Genomic DNA, 24915 nt, shown 5'->3' on the forward strand with positions numbered 1-24915 from the left:
AAATGCTGGTGATGTCCCAAAGGCCAGACAGCATCTATGCAAAGAGAAACAGTTAACATTTCAGGTCAAAGCACTTCATAGAACTTCATAGGTCTCTATAACTCCTGACTAAATACAGGGTATCAACCGAAAACATCTATCTGCACCCTTTGCCTCTACAGATGCTGTTTGACCTACTAGAGGCTGAGTTCTTCGAATATTCTGTTCTTTGTTCTGAATTCCAGCAACTGCAGTGTCTTCTGTCCTGGCTTTAATTCTGTTTCTCCCTCCCCAGATGCTGCTTGACCTGTTGTTTTCAACACTTACGGTTTTCTGTAATTATTGCAGATTTCCAGCATCTATAGTTTTTGATTTCCCATCAACATGTCTCTTCATTTATTTCATCCTTAAGTGATTCACCCTTAATTTTTTTCTGCTATTCACTTCAACTACTTTCCCTTCACAGATGCTACCTGACTTGTTGAATTCCTCCAGTGTTCTGTGTGTCGCTCCAGATTCCAGCATCTGCAGTCTTTTGTGAAACCTTTTTACTCCATTGTAAAGTGGCAAATGGGCTTATTATTGTCACATGTACATTGGCACAGTGGAAAACTTTGTTTTGCATGCCAAGCTTTCAGATCATTTCGTTATAGTAGTACATTGAGGTGGGATAAGGGGAAAGAACAAAGGATTGCAGAACAAAGTGTTGCAGATACAGCGAAGGTGCAGTGCAGGCAGACAGCAAGATTCAAGGCCACAGCTAGGTCGATTGTGAGGTTGAAAGTCCACCTTTCAGTCTTTGAAGATGATGTACGAGCAGGACAGTGAACACATAAAAAGCACACGGCTCAGTCCGGGTACCTGGCTAAATACTGAAGACTTGTGTTGATTAATTGACTGGAACGTTCATTGAAGTCATAAACCTCTCGTTTCGGCAGTCTTCACTTGTACACAGCAACCTGCTTCAATGTCTATTATAGAACCGTAGAACATTACAGCACAGAAACAGGCCTTTTGGCCCTTCTTGGCTGTGCTGAACCATTTTTCTACCTAGTCCCACTGACCTGCACCTGGTCCATATCCCTCCATACACCTCTCATCCATGTAGCATTTCAGTAGCACTTAGATCCACAGTGATGAAGTGTTTTGAGAGGTTGGTGATGGAACTCCTACCCGAGAAGCGACATGGATCTGCTCCAATTTGCCTACCGAAGCAACAGGTCCACAGCAGATGCCATCTCATTGGCTCTTCAGTCAACCCTGGAACATCTGGACAGCAAAGATACATATTTCAGGACACTCTTTATTGACTATAGCTCGGCATTCAATTCCATCATCCCCTCAAAACTAATCAATCAGCTTCAAGACCTTGGTGACAATTCACCCTTGTGCAGGATCCTTGGTTTCCTCACTTGCAGACCCTGGTCATTTTGGATTGGCAACAACATCTCCTCTGTCAACACAGATTCATTACAAGGTTGGGCACTTAGCCCCCGGCTCTGCTCACTTTACACTTATGACAGTATGGTTAAGCACAGCTGCAATGCATATTCAAATTGGCAGCTGACACCACTGTCATCGGCCAAATCAAAGGTGGAACAAATCAGAATAGAGAAGGAAGGTTGAAAATCTGGCTGAGTGGTGCCCTCACATTAACCTCTGACTCAATGTCTTCTAGATTGGAAGAATATGGGAAAATATCCGGCTACAAAATAAATTGGGATAAAAGTGAAATTCTATCTCTTACTAAAGGAGATTATAGTCAATGTCGATTAATAACTCAATTTAGATGGCCGATAAATGGTATAAAATATTTAAGTATAAGAGTTGATAATGATATAAAGAACCTATATAAATTAAATTATTTACCATTATTGAAAAAAATTCAAGAAGATCTTGATAAATGGATGATATTACCAATAACATTAGTAGGCAGAGTAAATGCCGTAAAAATGAATATATTCCCTAGATTACAATACTTATTCCAAACACTACCAATACTACTACCCCAGAAGCTTTTTCAAGAGTTAAATAAATATGTCAGGAAGTTCCTTTGGAAAGGTAAGATGTCAAGAATATCGTTGGAAAAATTGACATGGAAATTTGATCTAGGAGGGTTACAACTTCCAAACTTTAAGAATTATTGTAAAGCAAATCAACTTAGATTTATTGCATCTTTTTTTGATAAAGATAAACCGGCATGAATTAGAATAGAACTAGATAAAATAGGAGAAAATACACCAGAAGATTTTATATATAAATGGGAATCTAAATGGATACGGGAAAAGAAAGAATCTCCTATATTAAAACATTTGATTGATCTATGGAATAAAATAAATGTTGATGATGAGATAAGGAAATCTTTATTAGCAAAGAGGTCTTTAATTCAAAATAAACTTATTCCTTTTACAATGGATAATCAACTTTTATACAACTGGTTTCAAAAAGGGATTAGATATATAGGAGATTGTTTTGAAGGAGGTATATTAATGTCATTTGATCAATTAAAGAATAAATATAAAATATCAAACAACACTCTTTTTTGTTATTTCCAATTAAGGGCTTATTTAAGAGTTAAATTGGGTCAAACAATGTTATTGCCAAAACCTAATGAAATAGAAACTTTAATTCAAAAAGGAAAAATTAAAAAAATTATTTCTTGTATGTATAGTTAGATTCAAAAACAGGCAATTAAACAAGGAATTCATAAGTCAAGACAAAAATGGGAAACTGACTTGAATATTAAAATTGAAGAAACAAGTTGGTCAAGACTATGTCTTGACAGTATGACAAATACAACAAATGTCCGGTTAAGATTAGTGCAATATAATTTTTTACATCAATTATATATTATACCACAAAAAATAAATAAATTAAACCCAAATTTATCTGATCAGTGTTTCCGATGTAATCAAGAAATTGGTACTTTTTTACATTCTATTTGGTCTTGTTCTAAAATTCAACCTTTTTGGACAAATTTAAGCGTTTTACTGGAACAAATTATTGGAACACAACTTCCACATAACCCAATATTATTTTTATTAGGTGATATTGAAGGGATAAAACCGAAACCCAAATTGAATAAATATCAGAAAGAATTCATAAAAATTGCATTGGCAGTAGCCACAAAGGCTATTGCAGTTACTTGGAAATCGGATTCATACTTAAGTATAGATCGTTGGAAGAACAAAATTTTCAGCTGTATTCCACTTGAAAAAATTACTTATAATTTAAGAGATAAATATGAAATATTTCTGAAAATTTGGCGCCCTTATTTACAAAAGACAGGATTAAATATATAGGTGCTCCGAAGATAAAATTATTGGTTATTTGCGGAAATAAATAAATATATATACTAAAGCTATTATGAACTCCGTGGAGCATGTGGGGATCTTCCGATATCCAGGCATTCTTTCTTTCTTTCTTTCTTCTTCTCTTTCTTTTTCTTTCTTTCTATAGGGGTATGTTATGGGGAAGGGTTGATAATTTTTTTTTCTTTCTTTCTGTGATCATTTGAAAACTCAATAAAAAATTTTTTAAATAAAAACCTCTTACTCAATGTCAGCAAGACCAAGGAGCTGATTATTGACTTCAGAAGGAAACCAAAGGTCCATTAGTCAGTCCTCATTGGCGGATCAGAGTTGGAGAGGGTTAGCAACTATAAATTCCTCACGTCAAATATGATGGCAGAATATAGTATTAATGGTAAGACTCTTGGCAGTGTGGAGGATCAGAGGGATCTTGGGGTCCGAGTCCATAGGACGCTCAAAGCAGCCGTGCAGGTTGACTCTTCTGTTTAAGAAGGCGTATGGTGCATTGGCCTTCATCAATCGTAGAACTGAATTTAGGAGCCAAGAGGTAATGTTGCAGCTATATAGGACCCTGGTCAGACCCCACTTGGAGTACTGTGCTCAGTTCTGGTTGCGTCACTACAGGAAGGATATGGAAGCCATAGAAAGGGTGCAGAGGAGATTTACAAGGATGTTGCCTGGATTGGGGGGCATGCCTTATGAGAATCGGCTTTTTCTCCTTGGAGCAATGGAGGATGAGAGGTGACCTGATAGAGGTGTGTAAGATGATGAGAGGCATTGATTGTGTGGATAGTCAGAGGCTTTTTCCCAGGGCTGAAATGGTTGCCGCAAGAGGACACAGGTTTAAGGTGCTGGGGAGTAGGTACCGAGGAGATGTCAGGGGTAAGTTTTTTACGCAGAGAGTGGTGAGTGCATGGAATGGGTTGCCAGCAGCGGTGATGGAGGTGGATACGATAGGGTCTTTTAAGAGACTTTTGGATAGGTACATGGAGCTTAGTAAAATAGAGGGCTATGGGTAAGGTAGGGACATGTTCGGCACAACTTTGTGGGCCGAAGGGCCTGTAGTGTGCTGTAGGTTTTCTATGTTATCATTTCAGAGGACCTAACTTGGGCCTAGCACATAAGGGCAATTATGAAGAAAGCACAGCAGTGCCTCTACTTCCTTAGGAGTTTGCAAAAATTCAGCATGACATCTAAAACTTCAACAAACTCCTGTAGATGAGTAGTGGAGAGTATATTGATTGGCTGCATCACAGCTTGTTTGGAACCATCAATGTCTTTCAATAGAATATCTTACAAAAAGTAGTGGATATGGCCCAGTCCATCACAGGTAAAGCCCACCCCATCATTGAGCACACCTACATGAAGTGTTGTCACAGGAAAGCAGCATCCATCATCAGGGACCCTCCACCACCCAGGTCCTGCTCTTTTTCTCACTACTGCTGTCAGAAAGAAGATAGAGGAGCCTCAGGACTCACACCACCAGGGTCAGGAACAATTATTATCCCTCAACCATCAGGCTCTTTAACCAAAGAGGATAACTTCACTTGCCCTGTCACTGAAACGTTCTCACAATCAATGGACTCTGCATCTCATTATTATTCTTCCTTTTTGTATTTGTACAGTGGTCTTTTGCACACAGGTTGAACACCCAAGTTGGTGCGATCTTTCATTGCTCCTGTTATTATTCTATTATGGATTTATTGAGCATGCTTGCAAGATGATGGGTCTATAATCAGGGGTGTCAAACTCATTTTAGGTCACGGGCCGGATTGAGCAAAATGCAGCTTCATGCGGGCCGGATCATTGCGAACGCAGCTTTCGTTGCCTCCGTTTTTTCAGCCTGCTCTCATGTGTCTCAGTCTCTGCTATAACTACAAAGTGTTTCACTTTACAAATTCCGTTTCTTATGAAGAAGACTGCCGAGCAAGACTGCCGAATAAACACTAAAAACCCTGAAAACCTGGTACCTGAATAAACTCAGCATTAGCCATATCATACGCCATAGGCGCTTCGATTACTGGGGGCCAGCTTTAATAGTAATTAGATATTATCTCGTGGGCCAAAGATAATTCCACCGCGGGCCGCATTTGGCCCGCGGGCCTTGAGTTTGACATATATGGTCTATATGATGACACACAGGTACTTTGATAAAAATTTTACTTTTAACTTTTAGGGACCGTTTGCAAGTTTTTTTTAACAGTTGTCCTTAAGCCCGATGGTAGGTGTTTTAAGGTATCTTTTGCCCAGCTGGAGGGAGACGGCTTTGATTATGCTGGCTGCTTTACCAAGGAAGTGAGAAGTCCAAGGAAAGGAGGCTGGTTTCTGTGATGTGCAGAGCTGTGTCCTCAGCTTTCTACTACACGCTCTAAAAACATTTCTCTAATCCCTCATGGATTCTCATCAGCACCTTGTTGTACTGTAGTTGGCAGTTGTTTCCATGGCGTCCGCTGACTCTACCTGGTTGACGTCCCTTTCCCCGCCTCTTTCGGTATTACGTCATGACGAGAGCTGGCGTCACGGAGCTGGCGATATGCAGGCCGGGATACAGGAGGAGCGGTCAGCTGGTGGACTGGTGACGTGTGCGGCTTTGACACCATGGCCGACGGGAGCCGACAGGCCAAGCTGGCGGCCGCTAAGAAGAAGGTGAGAGAGAGGGAGTCCGGGAGGGGAGGGGAGATCCAAAATGGCAACGTCGCTATCCTCTTCTTCTGCAGAAGGAGGGACCTCGCTCCCGTGTCCGGGGCCAAGTTACATACTCTTAATCCCCAACTCGCCTCCTCCTTGCCACCGTCCCCTCCCCCCCCCAGCCCCGGCGATCCGTGTAACCACGTCCCCATCGCCTGGACGCCTGGCCAGCTGCTGCCGTCGCGTCAGATCGCAAGGGAGGGAATCAGGCGAGTCCGGGGATTCTGCGGCCTGCTGACATATTTGCTGAGGAATACTAATCGTGCCTGGGCGGAGACCGTGGCTGTCAGGCGAGCTACACGGATCGGGAAGTGGGGAGCTGCGAGCTCCTGTTCCTGGAGGGAGGAAATAATTATTCACTGATGAGCAAAAGGGAAGAGAAGCCTGGTGCAAATTTCAGCTGCTGGCCGAGCAGGTGCATCTTTCCACCGGGCACTTTAGCAGACATTAATTATGTTTCAACCTCAGTTCATGATTGAACTTGAGAGTCACAGAAGGAGTTAAATTCTAGGAGTTATTCATCCCTTGATTTTAATAGAGTTTAGCTTTCCACTGTGCAACCGATACATATTTTTATTTGCAAAGAGTCGAACATTGTACTTCTGGGTAAGAATTAATCCATAAAAAGTAGAAGGCCGTTTGATGAAGAAGTTGAATATTTTGGGGAAAGAATGTGCAAAAGTCGTACTGAGAGGGAACTTTATGTATGAGGTCAGTTGAAGGAATGGTGCAAAACCTTCATTCGACCCCTCACTTGCTCAGTATAAATGGAATGGTGATCTGGCGAAGAGAGAAGCTGTATGTAGATCTCTGACAGCGTATTGGGGAGAGATGAAAATGGAGCTTATTTCCTGTAACTGACTGTCAGGTAAATGAGCATCGCGTCAGGGTGTTGGGTTACTGCGTTGGAGTTGATATAACTGCCTGGGGAATGTGGTGGCCTGTGATCAGCTTAAGTAGGCTTGAGGGATCTGTTGACTTCCTCAGACTATTTTCGTGTGTTTCTTTGAAAGGTTATAGGCTTGAATATTTAAGTTTGGATGTGTGCATTTGAAGGTGTTGGTTGTTACTTGCTTTGCAACTATCGGTCGTTATTGGATAATTGTGTGCTCAAATTGTAGAGTTGTAGCACATTGAATGTGATTAGACCACAAGATGCAGACTAAGACCATTCTGTCTTTCATGGGTGATGTTATCCCTCTCAGCCCTATTCTCCTGCTTTCTCCCTACAATCTCTGATGCCCTGACTAATCAGGAACCTGCCAACCTCTGCCTTATTGACAGGTCTCCACAGCTGTCCTGGCAAAGAATTCCACAGATTCATTATCCTCCTCATCTCTGTTCTAAATGGACATTCTTCTATTCTGAGGCTGTGTGTTCCGGTCCTAGTCTCCCCCACTGTAGGAAATATCATCTCCACATCCACTGTATCTAGGTCAATGGTTCCCAAAGTGGGTGGTAGGTAGGGGTGGTAAGAATAAAGGAGGCGGTGGGGTTTCTTGGTAGCAAGGGTGGCAGCTGAGGCTCTCTGTAAAGAATGAATTAATGGTTGTAATTGCATCAAATGACAATTGAATACTATTGCTGTGGGTGATCTTGTATGCGGGAGGGTCTGATAGTTTATTTTTATCAGTTTCTCACCAGTTTATCAACTTATTATATGAATTACTGCATAAAATCAGACTGATCTTAGGCTTTTTGTTAAGTTCCTGGAGCTTGTTCCAGTAACTTACATGACCAATGTGATTGAAATGAATAAATGGATAATACTTCCGGAAGGTGAGTTCTACACACATCCTTGTATAAATTAAAACATTGGAATTAGGTCAGTGAAATATGGACATTACTTAATTGTTGAGAATTTTTATGCATATTATTTTTTTTAACTAAAATTGTATTGCTACAAAAAGAGTTGCCGTGTTTGATTCTAACTCAGTTAATTCTCTGGTTAAGTAGTTTTGTTAGTGATTCTGATATTTGTTGTTACTTTAAATATCCTGCTTCATAGATTGGCATAAATACTGGTCTAGTTGAAGAGTACTAATCACGTAAGGGTTATTGCAAAGTGAGCATAAATGATTATGTCCGCCTGTGAAGAGTCATGGATATTATGGCTATGTATGGAGTGCAGGTATATTCTAATATTGGAATAACCACACTCCTAATTATTTCAGTTTTTGTTTAGAATGTGATCGCTTGTCATTTTTTTGTTTTTCCAGCCATTGTGTTGAATGTCCCTATTACTCTGTGCTTATGAATAATCTCTTCCATGTTGTTATATTGGCTTTCTGTGGGCTTTTCTTCAACACATCGATCTAGCAACATTTGACATGTATTTTGTGAATTTTTATCCATATTACTGCTAATTAGTTACAAGTAATCACTCAGAATAGGTGCACTATTGTATTACCGATGATGTGAAATTTGAGGTTTCTATATTACATCAGTCACAGCGCAGAGTGATTGAGCAGATGTGTAGAGATATTGTTTTCATCTTGCTGACTAGCAGCCTTAGCTGTTAAATTATAGAAATGCACATTTCACTGGAAGCTAATGGGATAATATTTCCCAACATTTGTCACCTTTTGTTGTTTTTTGATTATCGTTCTCTATTGTGTAGAACCAGGCAATTAGTTACATTGGATGTTAACCTTGGCTTCATAATAACACTTTGTCCTGGAGCCTGGAGGTCTAAAGTTCTCATTTCTACCAATGTTTAGCACTTAATCCTGATTGAAACTGAGCAGAAAAAATCTTAGACTGCCAAAAGCACTTTCACTTGGACAAGATACTTATTTAAACGGAAGTGCCTGCCTTCTTTCTCAGATGGATGTAAAAGATTGCAATTAAGAACATGGGACACTAGGCTTCTCCCATTGTATTGTACGATGTGGATCCTCCAACCAACAACATCAAATAAATGTTTAATTGGTTATTATCTACTTTCTGCCATTTAACTGCCACTTTAGTGCATAAGGTGGAAGTTTGAACACTTCTAAAGTGATTCATTGGCTGTAAGGCTGAAACATAATAGGGCATTCTGTTATAAGTGCATTTAGTTTAATATGGAATGAAATGCTTATAGTTTTCTACTTTTGGTTTGCCATTGTTGGCATGCCTGGTAATCAACAGTAAACAGTTCCTCTTGCTTATGTGCATGTAATTTGATTGGGAATGCTATTGGTTTTAACTTTAGTTTCACTGACTGATACAAGGATATACAGTCAGTTCTGGAAAGGACAGTTCTGAGATACTGTCAGTCATGTTCCTGCCAAGAAGGTGCATCTGTTCTTTGACTTGATTCTTAGGCTTTTACTTAGGCATTGAATGACTGGAATATTAGAGATGTTGCCTGGATGGCTGTATCCTGCGATTGTCCATTTTATTCAATAGCATTTACTTTTACAGTAATTATTGTAGTACTTTGACCATCATTATCAAAAGTTGTGTATAAATTGACTGTTTAAGCAGGAAATAGGATAGTTAATTTGAACAGCTGACTAATATACTCTTGTCAACAAAGGTGCATAGCGGTGCTGCCTCAAGCACCTGGCAGCAGCATCTTGATGTTAATTGCTTGTACTTTCAGTACAGCGTGGTGTAGAAAAGGAAGGTAATTATAATATGGCACAGTACGACCATATTATATAGCCATGCCGGGCATCGACACTACTACCCTGTAATACTTTGTCGTAATACTTTACAATGCCAGTGACTTGGGTTCCGTTCCCATTGCTGTCTGTAAGAAGTGTGTATGTTCTTCCCATGACCACATGGGTCTTGCTCCATCTCTAAATAAATAAATTCTCTGTATCAGGAAGTACTCGGGCACACTTACAGAGGGGCTGAAATCCGGGGTTATGATTACTTGTACTTCACTACTTTAAAAGCGACTTAACTGACATTGGACTAGCCATTTGTAACCGTGCCAATGCAGCTGTTACGAATCTTACATATATCGGGTCTTCGGTATTGCATTGATGAAGTTGGACTATTTGCAGAGCTTTGAAAAAGTATTCAGCCCCCAAACCATTTTCACATTTTACAGTCTCATTTTGTCAAATCAAAAGAAAAATTCCAAAACCTCTGAACAATTTACTAAAAACTAAAAACCAAAATTGTGAAGCTGAAAAAGTATTCATCCCCTTAACAATTACTAATTTTCCTCAGGCACAATACTGTTTATTGCCTTACCAACTCACCCGATTTGTTGATGTAGAAAATTGGAGGCTCACCTGTTTTCAATGAATTCATATGAATAAATACCCCCTCTCTCTGTAAGGTCCAACAGTATGGTAGATTTTTAACAGCCCAACCAAACCAAAATGAAGACAAAAGAGCGTTCAAGACAAGTCAGGGAAATGATCATAGAGAAGCACAAATCTGGAGAAGGGTACAAGACGTACCTCAGAGCTCAATGGAAAACATATGAAACTGTGGCCACACTGCTAAGGTCAGGCCACCCCTCTAAACTTAGTCACCAGAAAATAATGGCACTTGTTAGAGAAGCTACTGTGACACCAACAGTCACTCTGAGGGAGCTGCAGAAGCCAGTGGCTGCAACTGGAGATGAAGTTCATGGCTCCACTATCTCTAAGGCCTTGCACAAAAAGGGTATTAACGGAAGAATGGCAAGGAAAAGTCCCTGGCTTAAGTAAAACATATTCTTACCCATAAAGACTTTGCAAAAGTGTCTGTTAGAAGATACTGTAAAGATGTGGAAGAGCGTCTTGTGGTCGGGTGAGACTAAAGTGTCACTTTTTGGTCTCAACACTAAGCAATATGTGTAGCATAAATCTAATACTGCGTGTCAGCCAGTTAACACCATTCCTACTGTAATGTATGGTGGAGATAGCATCACGCAGTGGGGATGCTTTTCAGCAGCAGGGACTGTTGATCTGGTCAGGATTAATGGGAAGATGAATACTGCTAAATACAGAGAGATCCTGGATAAAAACCTGCTAGCCTCTGCCAGAAAGCTTAAACTGGAGAGGAAGTTCATCTTTCAGCAGGACAATGACCTAAAGCACACTGGCAGAGCAACCATGCGGTGGCTTCAAATGTCCTTGCAAGGTCCAGTCAGAGACCTGACCTTAACTCGATCAAACATCTCTGGCAAGGCCTCAAAATTGCTGTCCATTGCTGCTTCCCAAGTAACCTGGCACAGCTTGAGCAATTTTGCAAGGAAAAATGGTCAGATCTTGCTCCATCACATTGTGTAAAACTTATCCAAAAGACTACTGCTGTAATAGCTATGAGATGGTTCAACTGAGCATAGGAGGGAATGATACTTTTGAACTGCACACTTATCAGTTTTTGAATACTTAGTTTTTCTGGCTTTACAATTTTCCCTGTTTTTTGGGCTCTACTGTGGAAAAAAAGGAGCATGTGATTCACCAATAAAAATTCTCAGTTAAATTGATCAAAATCCTTGCTTTTAATACTCATTTATGTGAACTAAGGATTTGGGGAAGAATACTTTTACAAGGCACTGTATATACCCAAATGTTCACACTATACCTTTCTTCAGAATAACATCCATGTTTGAATCAGGACAATCTTCACCTTTTTATGTTAGAAACACCGCATTAATTAGGCATCAGGTTATGCAGAATTTTGTGTATATAAGAGGAAAGATTGTTCAAATTCAAACAAAATTAGAACTCAATGTTTGTCTCAGTGATCCCTAAGCCTTGATACATCCTTCCTTCATCTGCAGGCTACTGAGAGCAGATGAAAGTGGCAGAAGCTGTAGTAATAGAGTTCAGGAGAAGGCAGTGGGAGTAATGGCAGTCAAATTCCAGTATTAGCAGTGAGATTTTGGCAACACGATACGAATGACCGCAGAGTTATCGCTAATATTTACCACATTCTTGTGATAATACGGTTAATCCTGAAAGAAACTGAAGTAGTTTTACCAGGGATATTTAACAATTCAGTTTAATATTGGGGAAAGTCTGTTATTATTGTAACAATTACAGAAAAAGTGAGAACTATTCAGCAGATCAGACAGAGTGTGAAACAGACGTTATCAAACATTGACCTTGCTGTTTCTCTCCACGGTTAGCTCTCCTGCTGAAAAATAACATAGGAAAGTCTGAAGTAAACAATCCTGTACTTTTCTTCCTGATGGCAGCATGAGAAGAGAGCATGACCTGGGAGGTAGGTGTCCCTGATGGTGGTTGCTGCTTTCCTGCGACAACACTTCATATGGATGTGCTCAGTGGTGGGGTGGGCTTTACCTGTGATGGACTAGGCCATATCCACTAGATTTTGTAGGATTTTCTGTTCAGAGACATAGTTTTTTCCCATACTAGTCTGTGACGCAGCCAGTCAATGTGCACTCCACTACACATCTGTAGAAATTTGTCAAAGATTTAGATGACATGCGGATCTTCACAAACTTCTGAGGAAGCAGAAGTGTTGCTGTGCTCTGTTTGTAATTGCACTTATGTGCTGGGCCCAGGACAGGTCGATAACACTGAGGAATTTAAAATTGTTGACCCTCTACCTTTGATGCCCGATGAGGACTGGCTCATGGACCTCTGGTTTCCTCCTCCTGAAGTCAATAATCAGCTCCTTGGTCTTGCTGACATTAAGTAAGAGGTTGTTGTTGTGGCACCTCTCAGCCAGATTTTCAATCTTCTTCCTATGTGCTGACTCGCCACCACCTTTGATTCGGCCTACAACAGTGATGTCGTCAGCAAACTTGAAAATGGCTTTGGAGTTGTGCTTAGCCACACAGTCATAAATGTAAAGCGAGCAAAGTATGGGGTTAAGTTCACAGCCTTGTGTTGCACCTGTGCTGATGGAGATTGTGGAGGAAATGTTGCTAAACCAAGCTAACTGAGGTCTGCAAGTGAGGAAATCGAGGATCCATTTACACTAGGAGGTATTGAGGCCAACGTTGTGAAGCTTATTGATTAGTTTTGAGGGGATGATAATATTGAATGCTGTGCTGTTGTCAACAAAGAGCCTCCTGATGTATGCATCTGTGATATCCAGATGTAAACCTAATCATTTTGAAAGCTAAGCTATTTCAATATATTAAATAGTGTTTCTCTTTTCTAAAGTTGAAGGAATTCCAGCAGAAGAAGACTCCACCAGCTCCAGGAGCCAGGAAGAAGAGAAGAACTAAAGATGATGGAACTGAAACAACAACAACTCTCACAGAGAATGACCAAGAAAATTGTGAGGTAAGTTCCTGTAGGTTTCAGAATTAAAGTAAATTCATTTGCAAAGTACATACATGTAACCGAATACTACCATGAGATTCATTTCCTTACTGGCATTCACATTACATATAATGTATGGACAAAGCCCTAGCTGTGCAGTTGTTCTCTGATGCACCTGCATCAGCTTTTCTACGTATTCCCTTTCCCAGCACATGAAAGAATGTTTTACTCAGACCAATTGCATTAAAATATAAAGTTGTTATAGTTACTTTGACTTTTATGTTCACTTTTAGGATATGGGTAATCATTGGCAAAGGCTTTTAGATATCCATTCTGTACATCTGATAGAAGGAATGCAAATTATTTGAAGTATCTATTCTGAATTGCATTCTTTTCATTTGTGAGGTAGCTGTTTTTCAACTTTTTTTTAACAATTGTAATAAACATGGTTACACTTCTAGTTTAACATTATTTTTGCTTTTGCAGTTTAGATATTTTTAAGAACAAAATTGTGAGCATTAATCTGAGCTGTTCAATTGGGTTAAATTATTTCCCATTTGTTGTTCAACAAATATCCACTTTAATAATTCCTTCTGAAACTGCTACAGATAATGCCAAGATACCTTCATTTATCATTATTTTCCTTGGGAATGCAATTTTCTATTCTTAATTGTTCTCTCCTCAAAGATATTCTCACTTTCATCTTTAGTTGCAATAGCAAACAAATTGGAGTAAGATTATTAGCTGGTAGTTTATTACATTGCTTTATCCTATTTCCCTACTTCTCAAATTTTGCTTTTTGAAATGCAGTGTTCTCCCTTTAAGATTAAGAGCAAGTATGTGATTAACATTAACCTGGTGCCAAATTCTTGTGATGTCAGTTTAGCATGCAACATTATTCTTTCCCTAATTTTCAAATAGATTTCAGTTGTGGTCAGTGGTGGAAAATATCATTTTATGATTGGCTGTAACCAAGGAGGATACACCAGAAGAGGTTTGAATAGAATTGAAATACTGTGCTTAGGTTGTAGTTGAAAAGTGCTTTTTATCTTGCAAATTTGTAAGCATTCTCTAAATTTGGGTAATAGGCATAAAGCATTCTTGATTAATGAAGGCCTTTTATTCAGCTGAAGTGCAGTTTTTGCAGTAGGATTTTTGAGATCTACAGTATATTTGAATGCTTATCTCAATTTCAAGCTTAATTGCCATTCAACCATACGCATGTATACAGCTAAATGAAACAGAGTTCTTCTGGGAGCAAGGTACAAAAAAACGGTACATATACTCACATAAAGGAAATAGCATATTTAGTTACGAAGGCACATATGGTTAGGGTGGCATATACAGTCACAAATAATGATATTTGCCCAGATCCCTGAGTGGCATGGCCTGAAGATTGATGATGCATGGGATGTTGTTCTGGAGCCACATTTCTACAAGAACAAGCAAACGCCAGTTCTTCATTATGCGCTAATTCAGCTGCAGGCAAATGCAGTCCAACTTGTCTTCCACTAATTGAACACTGGAGCGCAGTGCCGATGAGAGGAGCAGCCCAGAACTCAGCATAGACTCCAGTGCTTCTGCTGTGACTCTTTCTCCCACAAATTCTCCAGTGCTGCCTCCCCTAGGTGGCTGCAGCAGGCAGTGCAGTGGTATGAGGATCTGATCGTGCAACAGCTGAGGCCATGCAGCTCCCCTGCCATCGGTCTTTCCAATGAAACGGACTTCTATTAGAGTTCCAGCAATGTGACACAAAGGAGTAGTAGTCTTAGTGACTTGCAGGTCCCTTTGGACATTGACATTTCTTAGTCTTTCACTGTCTTGAAAAATACTCTGTGCCCCGAAATGAATAATTTCGTTTTTCTAGATTGTATTTGCCATGTTTTCACCAGCTAACCTATCTCTTTGAAGTCTCTTTTATATCTTCTACCTACTTATAGTCCCATCTGAAGAACTTGGAAATATGACATTCGGACCATTTAGTTTGTATTTAGCTGGGACCCAGACATCAGTTCTTATGATATCCAACTAATCAAAGCAGGGCAATCTGAAAAAAAGATCAGTTTATTTCCACTATGTTTCCATCTGTTAACTAGTTCTCAATGCATACCAGTAAATTGCTGCCCCACCCCCATCTCCCAGCCTTCTGTGTAAATTCTTATCAAAAACTTATAGGACTTCTGCATTCTAGTAGCAGAACATACTCAAAGAACTCTAGCAATTTAGGCAAATACAAAGTCCCTTTCATAAATCCAAGCCACCTCTACTCAATCCTTTTACAATTTGCTTGGTGTTGTCCACTACTGTAGATTCCAGCATTTTCTCTACCTCTTATGTTGGACTAACAGGTTGTAAGTTCTGTTTACTTTACTTTCACATTAGTGGGGTTATATTTGCAGACCTGTAATCTGCAGGATTTTGGAAGATATTTCTAGTGTATCCACTATTTAAAATTCAGAGATGCAGATCACTAGGTCCTTGGGACTTACTGACGTTGTCTTGCCACCTTCTCCAGTACTATTATCCAATACTAATTTGTATAATTTTTCATTCTTACTACACACATTTGTTCTGGGGTATTTCTGATAAGTTTTTCTGTCTTTTTTTATGAAGATGGAAACAAATCGTTTATTTTCTCTGCCAATTTATTGTTTGTAATTGTCATTGTAATTTCTCTCTTATGCAAAATTAAGTAAGAAGGAATGCACAAACTTTCTCATGCAGTTTGCATGGAGGTAAACAAGCTTTCTATTTCCTCAGTTAATCCCGTTTTGAAGTTTAATTAGGTATGTGATGAACTTTGCTTTTGTCTCTCAAATAAGAGCTTTCCTATGTTGAAAATATTATATCTTCCATTTCACAGTTATTGCTGCAGCTAATACTGTTTTCTTTAAATACTGCATTTACAGAGGTTTCTGAGCTTGTGGAGTTGTGTTATTTTTTTAAAGGTACTATTTTGGGAATGCTTTGTAGATTAAAAATTATGTGAGAAAATAGATCAGTAAATGAAAGTGATTTTCCAATTGTTAGTTATTCACTGAAAGGGAAATAAACAAAGAAGTTCTTTTTGAGGAGAACTTGTAGAAGCCCAATGTTCTCATTTACTTTATACTATTTTAGTTTCCTTTCGTTTGTCTTTAAACCTGTGGAAAATTCTAGACTAGAAACCATGGGCAACTGAAGTATGATGTGAATTTTCTAGTTGGAAATTATAACATTTGCAAAATTTGAACTTATTTTAGAAGTTTGCTGATAATCCTGATCACACAGCATATGTAGAGTTAATGGTGCCTAGTTACAATAAGTATTAATTTTGGTTGTCTTTACATAAGAGTGATGGTTTTTACCATGGGATTCCAAGAATGTAAGATTGTAGACTTTGTTTTTATAAGTTTAATTAGTTTTGTTTGCTGGACACACTGTCAATTCTTCCTCTCTTTCTCTGAGTTATCCCTGTCTCTTTACTACTGTTCAGATGCCCCTGCAGAACATTCTGAAGGCGTTGGTTGCAGACTGCAATAAGTCCAATGGGGTATCTCTGCCTTCATTGGACAGGCTAAAGGTGAGGTAGCTCTGGATGTAACTTGTTTCTGTGGCTGGCTTGCTGACTTTCATGCATGCATTGTTGCCAAGGGAAAGGATTGAAGGGATGGGTTTAGGACCAAGACTATTTCCATTGTGATTATTATGACTGCAGCTTTATCAAACAGTCTTAATTTCAATTATCTCTCTTTGTTTAGGAGCTGATTTTTCTCTTGCTTGCATTGTATTTGCTTTGCTTTATTGGTGTGTCCTGAATATGCAAAGTCACTGTGAATTCCAAAGGAAGCATCAAGATCCTATGCATGACTCATAGTCAACTAGTTCTGGATGCCATTCAGCATGTCCAGTCTGTGCATGTTCCATAAGAGTTAGTGATTTGCATGCATTCAGAAGAAGCTTTCTATTCCTTTATATGATTTAGCCCAAATTCTTTGTCTATCCAGGCATCTAGAACTGAAAAGATGCTTGGCATATCTTCAGGGTTCCTTGTATCTGAAGCTTCCTAGTAACCTCCCTATATTTCCTTCAACTGATTCTGAATTGTAACAGTTCTGCCTTGTGGCCATTCTTTCCAAAGTAGTTTTGATTGGGAAGTGGGCAGCATAGGATTCTTTTATTGTTAGCTCTGTAAAATGTATTTTAAATCTTCAGTGAATCTCAGTGTCAATATGAATATTTGGTTTGCAGCATCTCCTATTTAAAAGGAGATGAAAATATTATCACTCAGTCAAAAGGCATCACAACACTAAGGAATCTCATTACATACATTTTCTTAAATGCTTATTTGAATTTTGGCTGTGACAGGATTGTATTATCGTCTAGAGTAAAAATATATATATTTTCATAGCTTTTATCTGCTTCAATGTTTACTTGCAATTAGATTGTCTTCTGTCATGCTTTTCTGCTCAGTTGATTTTAATTACTTAGAAATGCAATATTATGCATTCTAACAATGGCAGAATCACAACTTTTATGTACAAAGGACCTTTAATGGATAAGAATTCCCAAAGTGCTGCACAGAAGCACAGTCAAATAAATTTGACAGCAATCTAAAGAAGAAAATATTGGCTGTTTGCTAAAATCGTAAGGATGAGGATATTCAGTTGTGAGGCAAAATTAGATAGACTTGAAGAACTCCAACCATTGACAGATGTGATCTGGCAGTTTATTTTAAAGTTTGATAAGGCAACCATGTAGCAGTGAATTTGAATTAAATAAAAATTAAAGGAGAAAATTTGTGGTATTTGAGCTGTTTTTTAATTGAATAGCTTTCTAGAAGTGCTGCTGTGGATACAAGCAATTCTGTTTTTCTTTGTCTTGATTTAAAAATTGCAATATTGTAAATGTATAGCAGCTTTTTTCAGTATTTGGAGAAAAGGGTATGACAGCGCAGCTCCCACTTTCTTGACTTCTAGGGGTCTTCTCATATTAGGCCTTAAATAAGTAAAGGGTCCATTTTCATTTCTATCATGTTTGCAAAGTCATATTCAAGTTTATTGTCATCTGGCTGTATATGTATACAATCAAATAAAACAACGTTTCTCCAGATATGGTACACCCACAACACATACATCACACAGAGCACATTAACCAAAATATTACCATAATAAATAAAATATAATTCAAAATACAGGGCAGATAAACAGTACACAGTACAATAAGCAGCTCACAACTCATGAGACATCGATGAATATCTTGCCACCATTAATCCCACAGCCTGAGAGAAGAAGTAGTTACTCATTCTGGCAGTCATAGTCCTAATGCTTCTGCACCTCCTTCCTGTCTGCCAGCAGTGGGCCAAAGAGATTATGAGATGGGTGATGGGGCTCCTCAACAATGATTCGGGCCCTTCGTCTGTCCAGGTGCTTCTCTCGGCGGTTTTTATTGTCCTCTGTAGGGTCTTGCAGTCCAGTGCCTTGCACACCTCAGTCTTTTCATAAAGTATAGATGCTGCTGTGCCTTCCTGGCTAATGCAGAAGTGGTGTGGGTCCAGATTAGATCGTCCATTAGGTGCACACCAAGGAACTTTGTGCTCTTCACTGAGCCGTGACAGTGAAGAGTGATGCGGAGTGGAGATTGGTGTCTTCCTGAGATCCACAATCTCCTCTTTGAGTTGTCCACATTGAGACTCAGGTTGTTGTTCCCGCACCATTTGATTAGTCTCTCTGCCTCCTTTCTGTTTACCTTCTCATCATTGTTGCTCACAAGGCCAACAAATGTTGTATGGTCAGCGAGCTTGATGATGTGGTTTGAGCTGGCTCTGTAGCACAGTCATGAGTCAGCAGCAGGCTGAGCACAACCCTAGGGTTACCAGTGATGGAGCTTGAGATACTGCTGCCATTGTCGTGGGGTGCCCCACAAACGACCAGGAGACGCAGAAGATTCTTCAAGAAGTATTAAACTTTAATTTGCAAATCAAAGCTGAGACAGTCATTGAGCTAGTCGCCGATTGCCCACCGATCCTTGTACATAGCATTTTTTATTGCGTATCACAAGTACATCCACCACTATTGTTTCTGCCCATTGACTTAATCATGTTCTAATCTACATCTCTTAGCTACCTCTCATTAACACCCCATTATCTTCTACATTCTTAAGATTTCATTCCCCTACTAAATTGGATACATGCATAGCAAATAGCAAGTTCAAAGCTGACTACATAGTTTTGGTTACACAGCAAACAATGCAACTTTTATACTCCAATACCATCTGGGGTTTTCCAACAAGAAGTCCAAAATCCAATTACAGAGAGGGCTGTTGAGTCCCAATGAGGATGGTGTATCTACCAGCCTCTGATGGATGATCATGTTAAACGCTGAGCTGAAGTAAATGAAAACCATCTTGGCATATGAGGCATAATTTTCTAGGTGAGATAAGACAGAGTGAAGGACAAAGGCTAGGAACATCATCAGTGGATTGATTTTAGTGGTGGACGAACTTGAAATATTGAAGTGGTGACACTTAACGTAAAACTTTGAATTGAACAGCTCTTGCATTAGAACAAAAACTAAAACAGTCCAAGTAATGGCATTGAAATTGGGAGTTGCTTTCAGTACTGTTTGTAAAAGCTAGCCAATTACTTGAAACCACTAAGTCAATAAAACTAAGGGTGTGATTGAACAGAATGTACTTTGCAGAGAATCTGTGCTGACATCCAGCTAATAACATTTAGCAAGTGGCAATTTGAAGCAGTCGATTGAACTTTGGAGTTGTAGTTAGATACTGGGAAAATACAACATTCTCAAAAAATATAATTTGAAGGGCAATGGTCATTTTGTGAATGTAGTGTGTATTTTACCTGTAAAAATACACTTCAATTTGAGATTCTTCTTGAATCACACAAAGGACTGAGCTTGTAGAGTTTGGGCAATGTCAGTTAGTTGAGGATAATATAGAAGGAAGAAAAAAATATATTTTCTGAGGTGAGTTGTTAGTATGGTGGTGAGGGTGTATCTTAAAGTTTCACTACAAAGCATCTAAATGGCTGAGGATTGCATCATAAATAATGAGCAGAACAAGGAGGTGGAACAGGAGACTGGAGTCATCAGCTAGTTGTGGATGAGGAAGTTGCTGTGCTATAGTGGACTGAATGGAAGATTGCTATGCTGCTGAGGGTTTGAAAGACAATGTTAGTGATAGAGGAGGCATTAGGGGAGATGTCCGAAGATACAAAACTAAGATTGTTGCAAAGAAAACAGTGAGCTGATTTGGTGATGGAATTTGTAACACACAGGTGAAGAGAAAGTGACTAGTCAAATGTTTGCTGGAATCAACCAGAATTATAGTCTATGCATGATTGGATTTAAAAGGGAAATAAGGTTTAACTTGTGCTATTTGACCAGGAATGGCTGAACCGTTTGGATCTTTGCTTTTTGAAGACAAAGGTAGAAGGATTTTGATGGGTGCAATGCTTTTGATTGGAAAGAAGAGCAAATTCAAAACCTAAAGTTATCACTAAGAAATCAAATGAGGAATTCTGAAGAAAATGGGCAGAATGCAGATTGCCTGGCCATCTGGAGTAGTTAAGACAAAATTTAAAAACACATTCAAAGGGAAGGTAGATGAACAAATGGTGAAGGGAATGGAGATCCATGTAGATAGGTCGATGAAGGATGGGAGGATACTTGAGGATAAACTCTGACTTGATGGTTTTACATAGACATACAAATATTGTTTTAAAGTTCCTCCTTGAAAATATTTGAATCTTCTTTGACTGTTCTTTCGTGAAAACCGTGACCAAGTAGCTTTTCAATTATACTGTTTGATATTCAAATACCAAGAACTAATGAGCAAGCAGTTTAAGCCAATTTCTGGTGCATGGAAAGCCTAAAACTGTTGTCCTTGCAAAAAACGGCATGAAACTAATGCTGTGGCCTCTTGTGCCACAATGAGGCCAGCCTCAGGGTGTAGGAGCGATACCTTGTATTCCCTCTGGGTAGCTTCCAACCTAATGGTTTGAATATTAATTTCTCTTCTGGTTTAAAAAAAATCCCTTCCCTTCCCCTCTTCTTTTATTCCCACTCTGGCCCCTTGCATCTTTTCATCTACCTTTCACCTCCCCTTGGGTCTCCTCCTTCCCTTTCTCCTGTGGTCCACTTTCCTCCTATCAGATTCTTTCCTCTCCAGCCCTTTACTTTTTCTACCCCCCTGGGTTCACCTACCACCTCCTGGCCATCCCCCTTCCCCATTTCTTTTCTGGCATCTTTCCCCTTCGTTTCCAGTCCTGAAGAAGGGTCTCAGACCGCAACATTGACTGTCCATATCTGTAGATGCTGCCTGACCTGCTGAGTTCCACCAGCATTTTGTGTGTGTTGTTTTGGATTTCAGGTATCTGCAGAATTTCTCATGTCAGTGATACTGGTGGCATCTAGAAACCTAGAAAACCTACAGCACAATACAGGCCATTAGGCCCACAAAGCTGTGCCGAAACTGTCCTTACCTTAGAAATTACCTAGGGTTACCCATAGCCCTCTTTTTCTGAGCTCCATGTACCTGTCCAGGAGTCTCTTAAAAGACCCTATCGTATCCACCTCCACCACCGTCGCTTGCAGCCCACTTCATGCACTCGCCACTCTCTGCATAAAAAAACTTACCTCTGACATCTCTTCTGTACCTACTTCCAAGCACCTTAAAACTGTGCCCTCTCGTGCTAGCCATTTCAACCCTGGGAAAAAGCCTCTGACTATCCACATGATCAATGCTTCTCATCATCTTGTACACCTCTATCAGATCACCTCTCATCCTCTGTTGCTCCAAGGAAAAAAGGCCAAGTTCACTCAATCTATTCTCATATAGCATGTTCCCCAATCCAGGCAACATCCTTGTAAATCTCCTGTGCACCCTTTCTATGGTTTCCACATCCTTCCTATAGTGAGGCAACCAGAACTGAGCACAGTACTCCAAGTGGGGTCTGACCAAGGTTTGAGATAGCTGCAACATTACTTCTCTTAAACTCAATCCCACAATTGATGAAGGCTAATGCTCTGTATGCCTTCTTAACCACAGAGTCCACCTGCACAGCAGGTCCTATGGACTGTGGACTCGGACCCCAAGATCCCTCTGATCCTCCACACTGCCAAGAGTCTTACCATTAATACTATATTCTGCCATCATATTTGACCACCTCACACTTATCTGGGTTGAACTCCCTCTGCCACTTCATAGCCCAGTTTTGTATCCCATTGTAACCTCTGACAGCCCTCCACATTATCCACAACACCTTTGACCTTTGGGTCATCATCAAATTTACTAACCCAACCCTCCATTTCCGCATCCAGGTCATTTATAAAAATCACGAAGAGTAGGGGTCCCAGAACAGATCCCTGAGGCACTCCACTAGTGACCGACCTCCATACAGAATATGAGCCGTCTACAACCACACTTTGCCTTCTGTGGGCAAACCAGATCTGGATCGACAAAGCAATGTCCCCTTGGATCCCATGCCTCCTTACTTTCTCAATAAGCCTTGTATGGAGTACCTTGTCAAATGCCTTGCTGAAATCCATATACATGACATCTACTGCTCTACCTTCATGAATGTGTTTAGTCACATCCTCTGAAAATTCAGTCAGGCTCGTAAGGCACGACCTGCCTTTCACAAAGCCATGCTGACTATTCCTAATCATATTATGCCTCTCCAAATTTTAATAAATCCTGCCTCTCAAGATCTTCTCCATCAACTTACCAAACATTGAAGTAAGACTCGCTTGTCTATAATTTTTTGGGCTATCTCTACTCCCTTTCTTGAATAGTGGAACAACATCCACAACCCTTCAATCCTCCAGAACTTCTCCGGTCCCTATTGATAAAGCAAAGATCATTGCCAGAGGCTCAGCAATCTGCTCCATCACTTCCTACAGTAGCCTGGGGTAAATCTCATCCAGTCCCAGTGACTTATCCAACTTGATGCTTTCCAAAAGCTCCAGCACATCCTCTTTCTTAATATCTACATGCTCAAGCTTTTCAGTCTGCTGTAAGTCATCCCTACAATCACCAAGATCCTTTTCCATAGTGAATACTGAAGCAAAGTACTCATTAAGTACCTCTGCTAACTCCTCAGGTTCCATACACACTTTTCCACTGTCACACTTAATTGGTCCTATTCTCTCACATCTTATCCTCTTGCTCTTCACATACCTGTAGAATGTCTTGGGGTTTTCCTTAATCCTGTCTGTCAAGGCCTTCTCATGGCTCCCTCTGGCTCTCCTGACTTCTTTCTTAAGCTCCTTCCTGCTAGTCTTATAATCTTCTAGATCTCTATCATCACCTAGTTTTTTTGAACCTTTCGTAAGCCGTTCTTTTCTTCTTGATTAGATTTACAACAGCCTTTGAACACCACGGTTCCTGTACCCTACCATCCTTTTCCTGTCTTATTGGAATGTACCTATGCAGAACTCCATGCAAATCCCCCTGAACGTTTGCCACATTTCTTCTGTACATTTCCCTGAGAACATCTGTTCCTAATTTACGCTTCCAAGTTCCTGCCTGATAGCTTCGTATTTCCACTTACTCCAATTAAACACTTTCCTAACTTGTCTGTTCCTATCCCTCTCCAATGCTATGGTAAAGGAGATAGGATTATGATCACTGTCTCCAAAATGTTCTCCCACTGAGAGATCTGACACCTGACCAAGTTAATTTCCCAATACCAGATCAAGTACAGCCTCTCCTCTTGTAGGCTTATCTACATATTGTGTCAAGAAACTTTCTTGAACACACCTAACAAACTCCACCCCATCTAAACCCCTCGCTGTAGGGACATACCAATCGATATTTGGGAAATTAAAATCTCCCACCTCAACAACTCTGTTATTATCAAACCTTTCCAGAATCTGTCTCCCTTTCTGCTCCTTGATGTCCCTGTTACTATTGGTTGGTCTATAAAAAACACCCAGTTGAGTTATTGACCCCTTCCTGTTCATAACCTCCACCCACAGAGACTCTGTAGACAATCTCTCCATGACTTCCTCCTTTTCTGCAGCTGTGCCACTATCTGTGATCAATAGTGCCCCGCCCCCACCTCTTTTGTCTCCCTCCCCCACCTCTTTTGTCTCCCGCCCCCACCTCTTTTGCCTCCCTCCCTGTCCTTTCTGAAACATCTAAAAGCCTGGTCCTCGAAGTAACCATTCCTGCCCCTGAGCCATCCAAGTCTTTGTAATGGCCATAACATTATAGCTCCAAGTACCGATCCACGCTCTAAGCTCATTCACTTTGTTCATAATACTCCTTGCATTAAAATAGACACATCTCAAACCATCGGTCTGAGGGCATCCCTTCCCTATCACCTGCCTATCCTCCCTCTTGCACTGTCTCCAAGCTTTCTCTATTTGTGAGTCAACGCCTCTAACTCCGTCTCTTCAGTTTGGTTCCCACCCCCCAGCAATCCTAGTTTAAACTCTCCCCAATATCCTTAGCAAACCTCCCTACCAGGATATTGGTTCCCCCTGAGATTCAAGTGCAGCCAGTCTTTTTTGTATGGGTCACTCCTGCCCATAAAGAGGTCCCAATGATCCAGACATCTCTGATAATGGGTTCATCCTTGTACTTAAAACTGATAATCAGGTGTATAGTATAGTAAAACTGGGAATTAGTTATCCAGTTATTCAGAAATTCTGATAGTTTGGCATCTGGTTTGCTCAGAAACTGATTCTATTTTGGTCCAATCCAAAAAACAAAGACCATATACTTGTATTTGTGAGGTTCACTTGGGTGCGTAGTTG

At 40.0% G+C, this 24915-nt stretch overlaps 1 protein-coding gene across 3 annotated transcripts in view; it reads left to right on the forward strand.

Moving 5' to 3' along the window:
• The first annotated feature begins 5801 nt into the window (after positions 1–5801).
• The window catches only part of golga2 (golgin A2), an 87130-nt gene continuing 68016 nt past the window's right edge, over positions 5802–24915 (forward strand). For 2 of the 3 annotated variants that reach the window (XM_073052812.1, XM_073052814.1), the window contains exons 1-3: positions 5802–5936; positions 13052–13174; positions 16629–16715. In XM_073052812.1, coding sequence (XP_072908913.1) covers positions 5889–5936; positions 13052–13174; positions 16629–16715 — 258 coding nt within the window. In that variant the 5' untranslated portion in view covers positions 5802–5888. The remainder of the gene's footprint in view (positions 5937–13051; positions 13175–16628; positions 16716–24915) is intronic. The other variant, XM_073052815.1, reaches the window with a different exon arrangement.

Source organism: Hemitrygon akajei, chromosome 7 (assembly GCF_048418815.1).
Source record: "Hemitrygon akajei chromosome 7, sHemAka1.3, whole genome shotgun sequence".
Lineage (NCBI taxonomy): Eukaryota > Metazoa > Chordata > Chondrichthyes > Myliobatiformes > Dasyatidae > Hemitrygon > Hemitrygon akajei.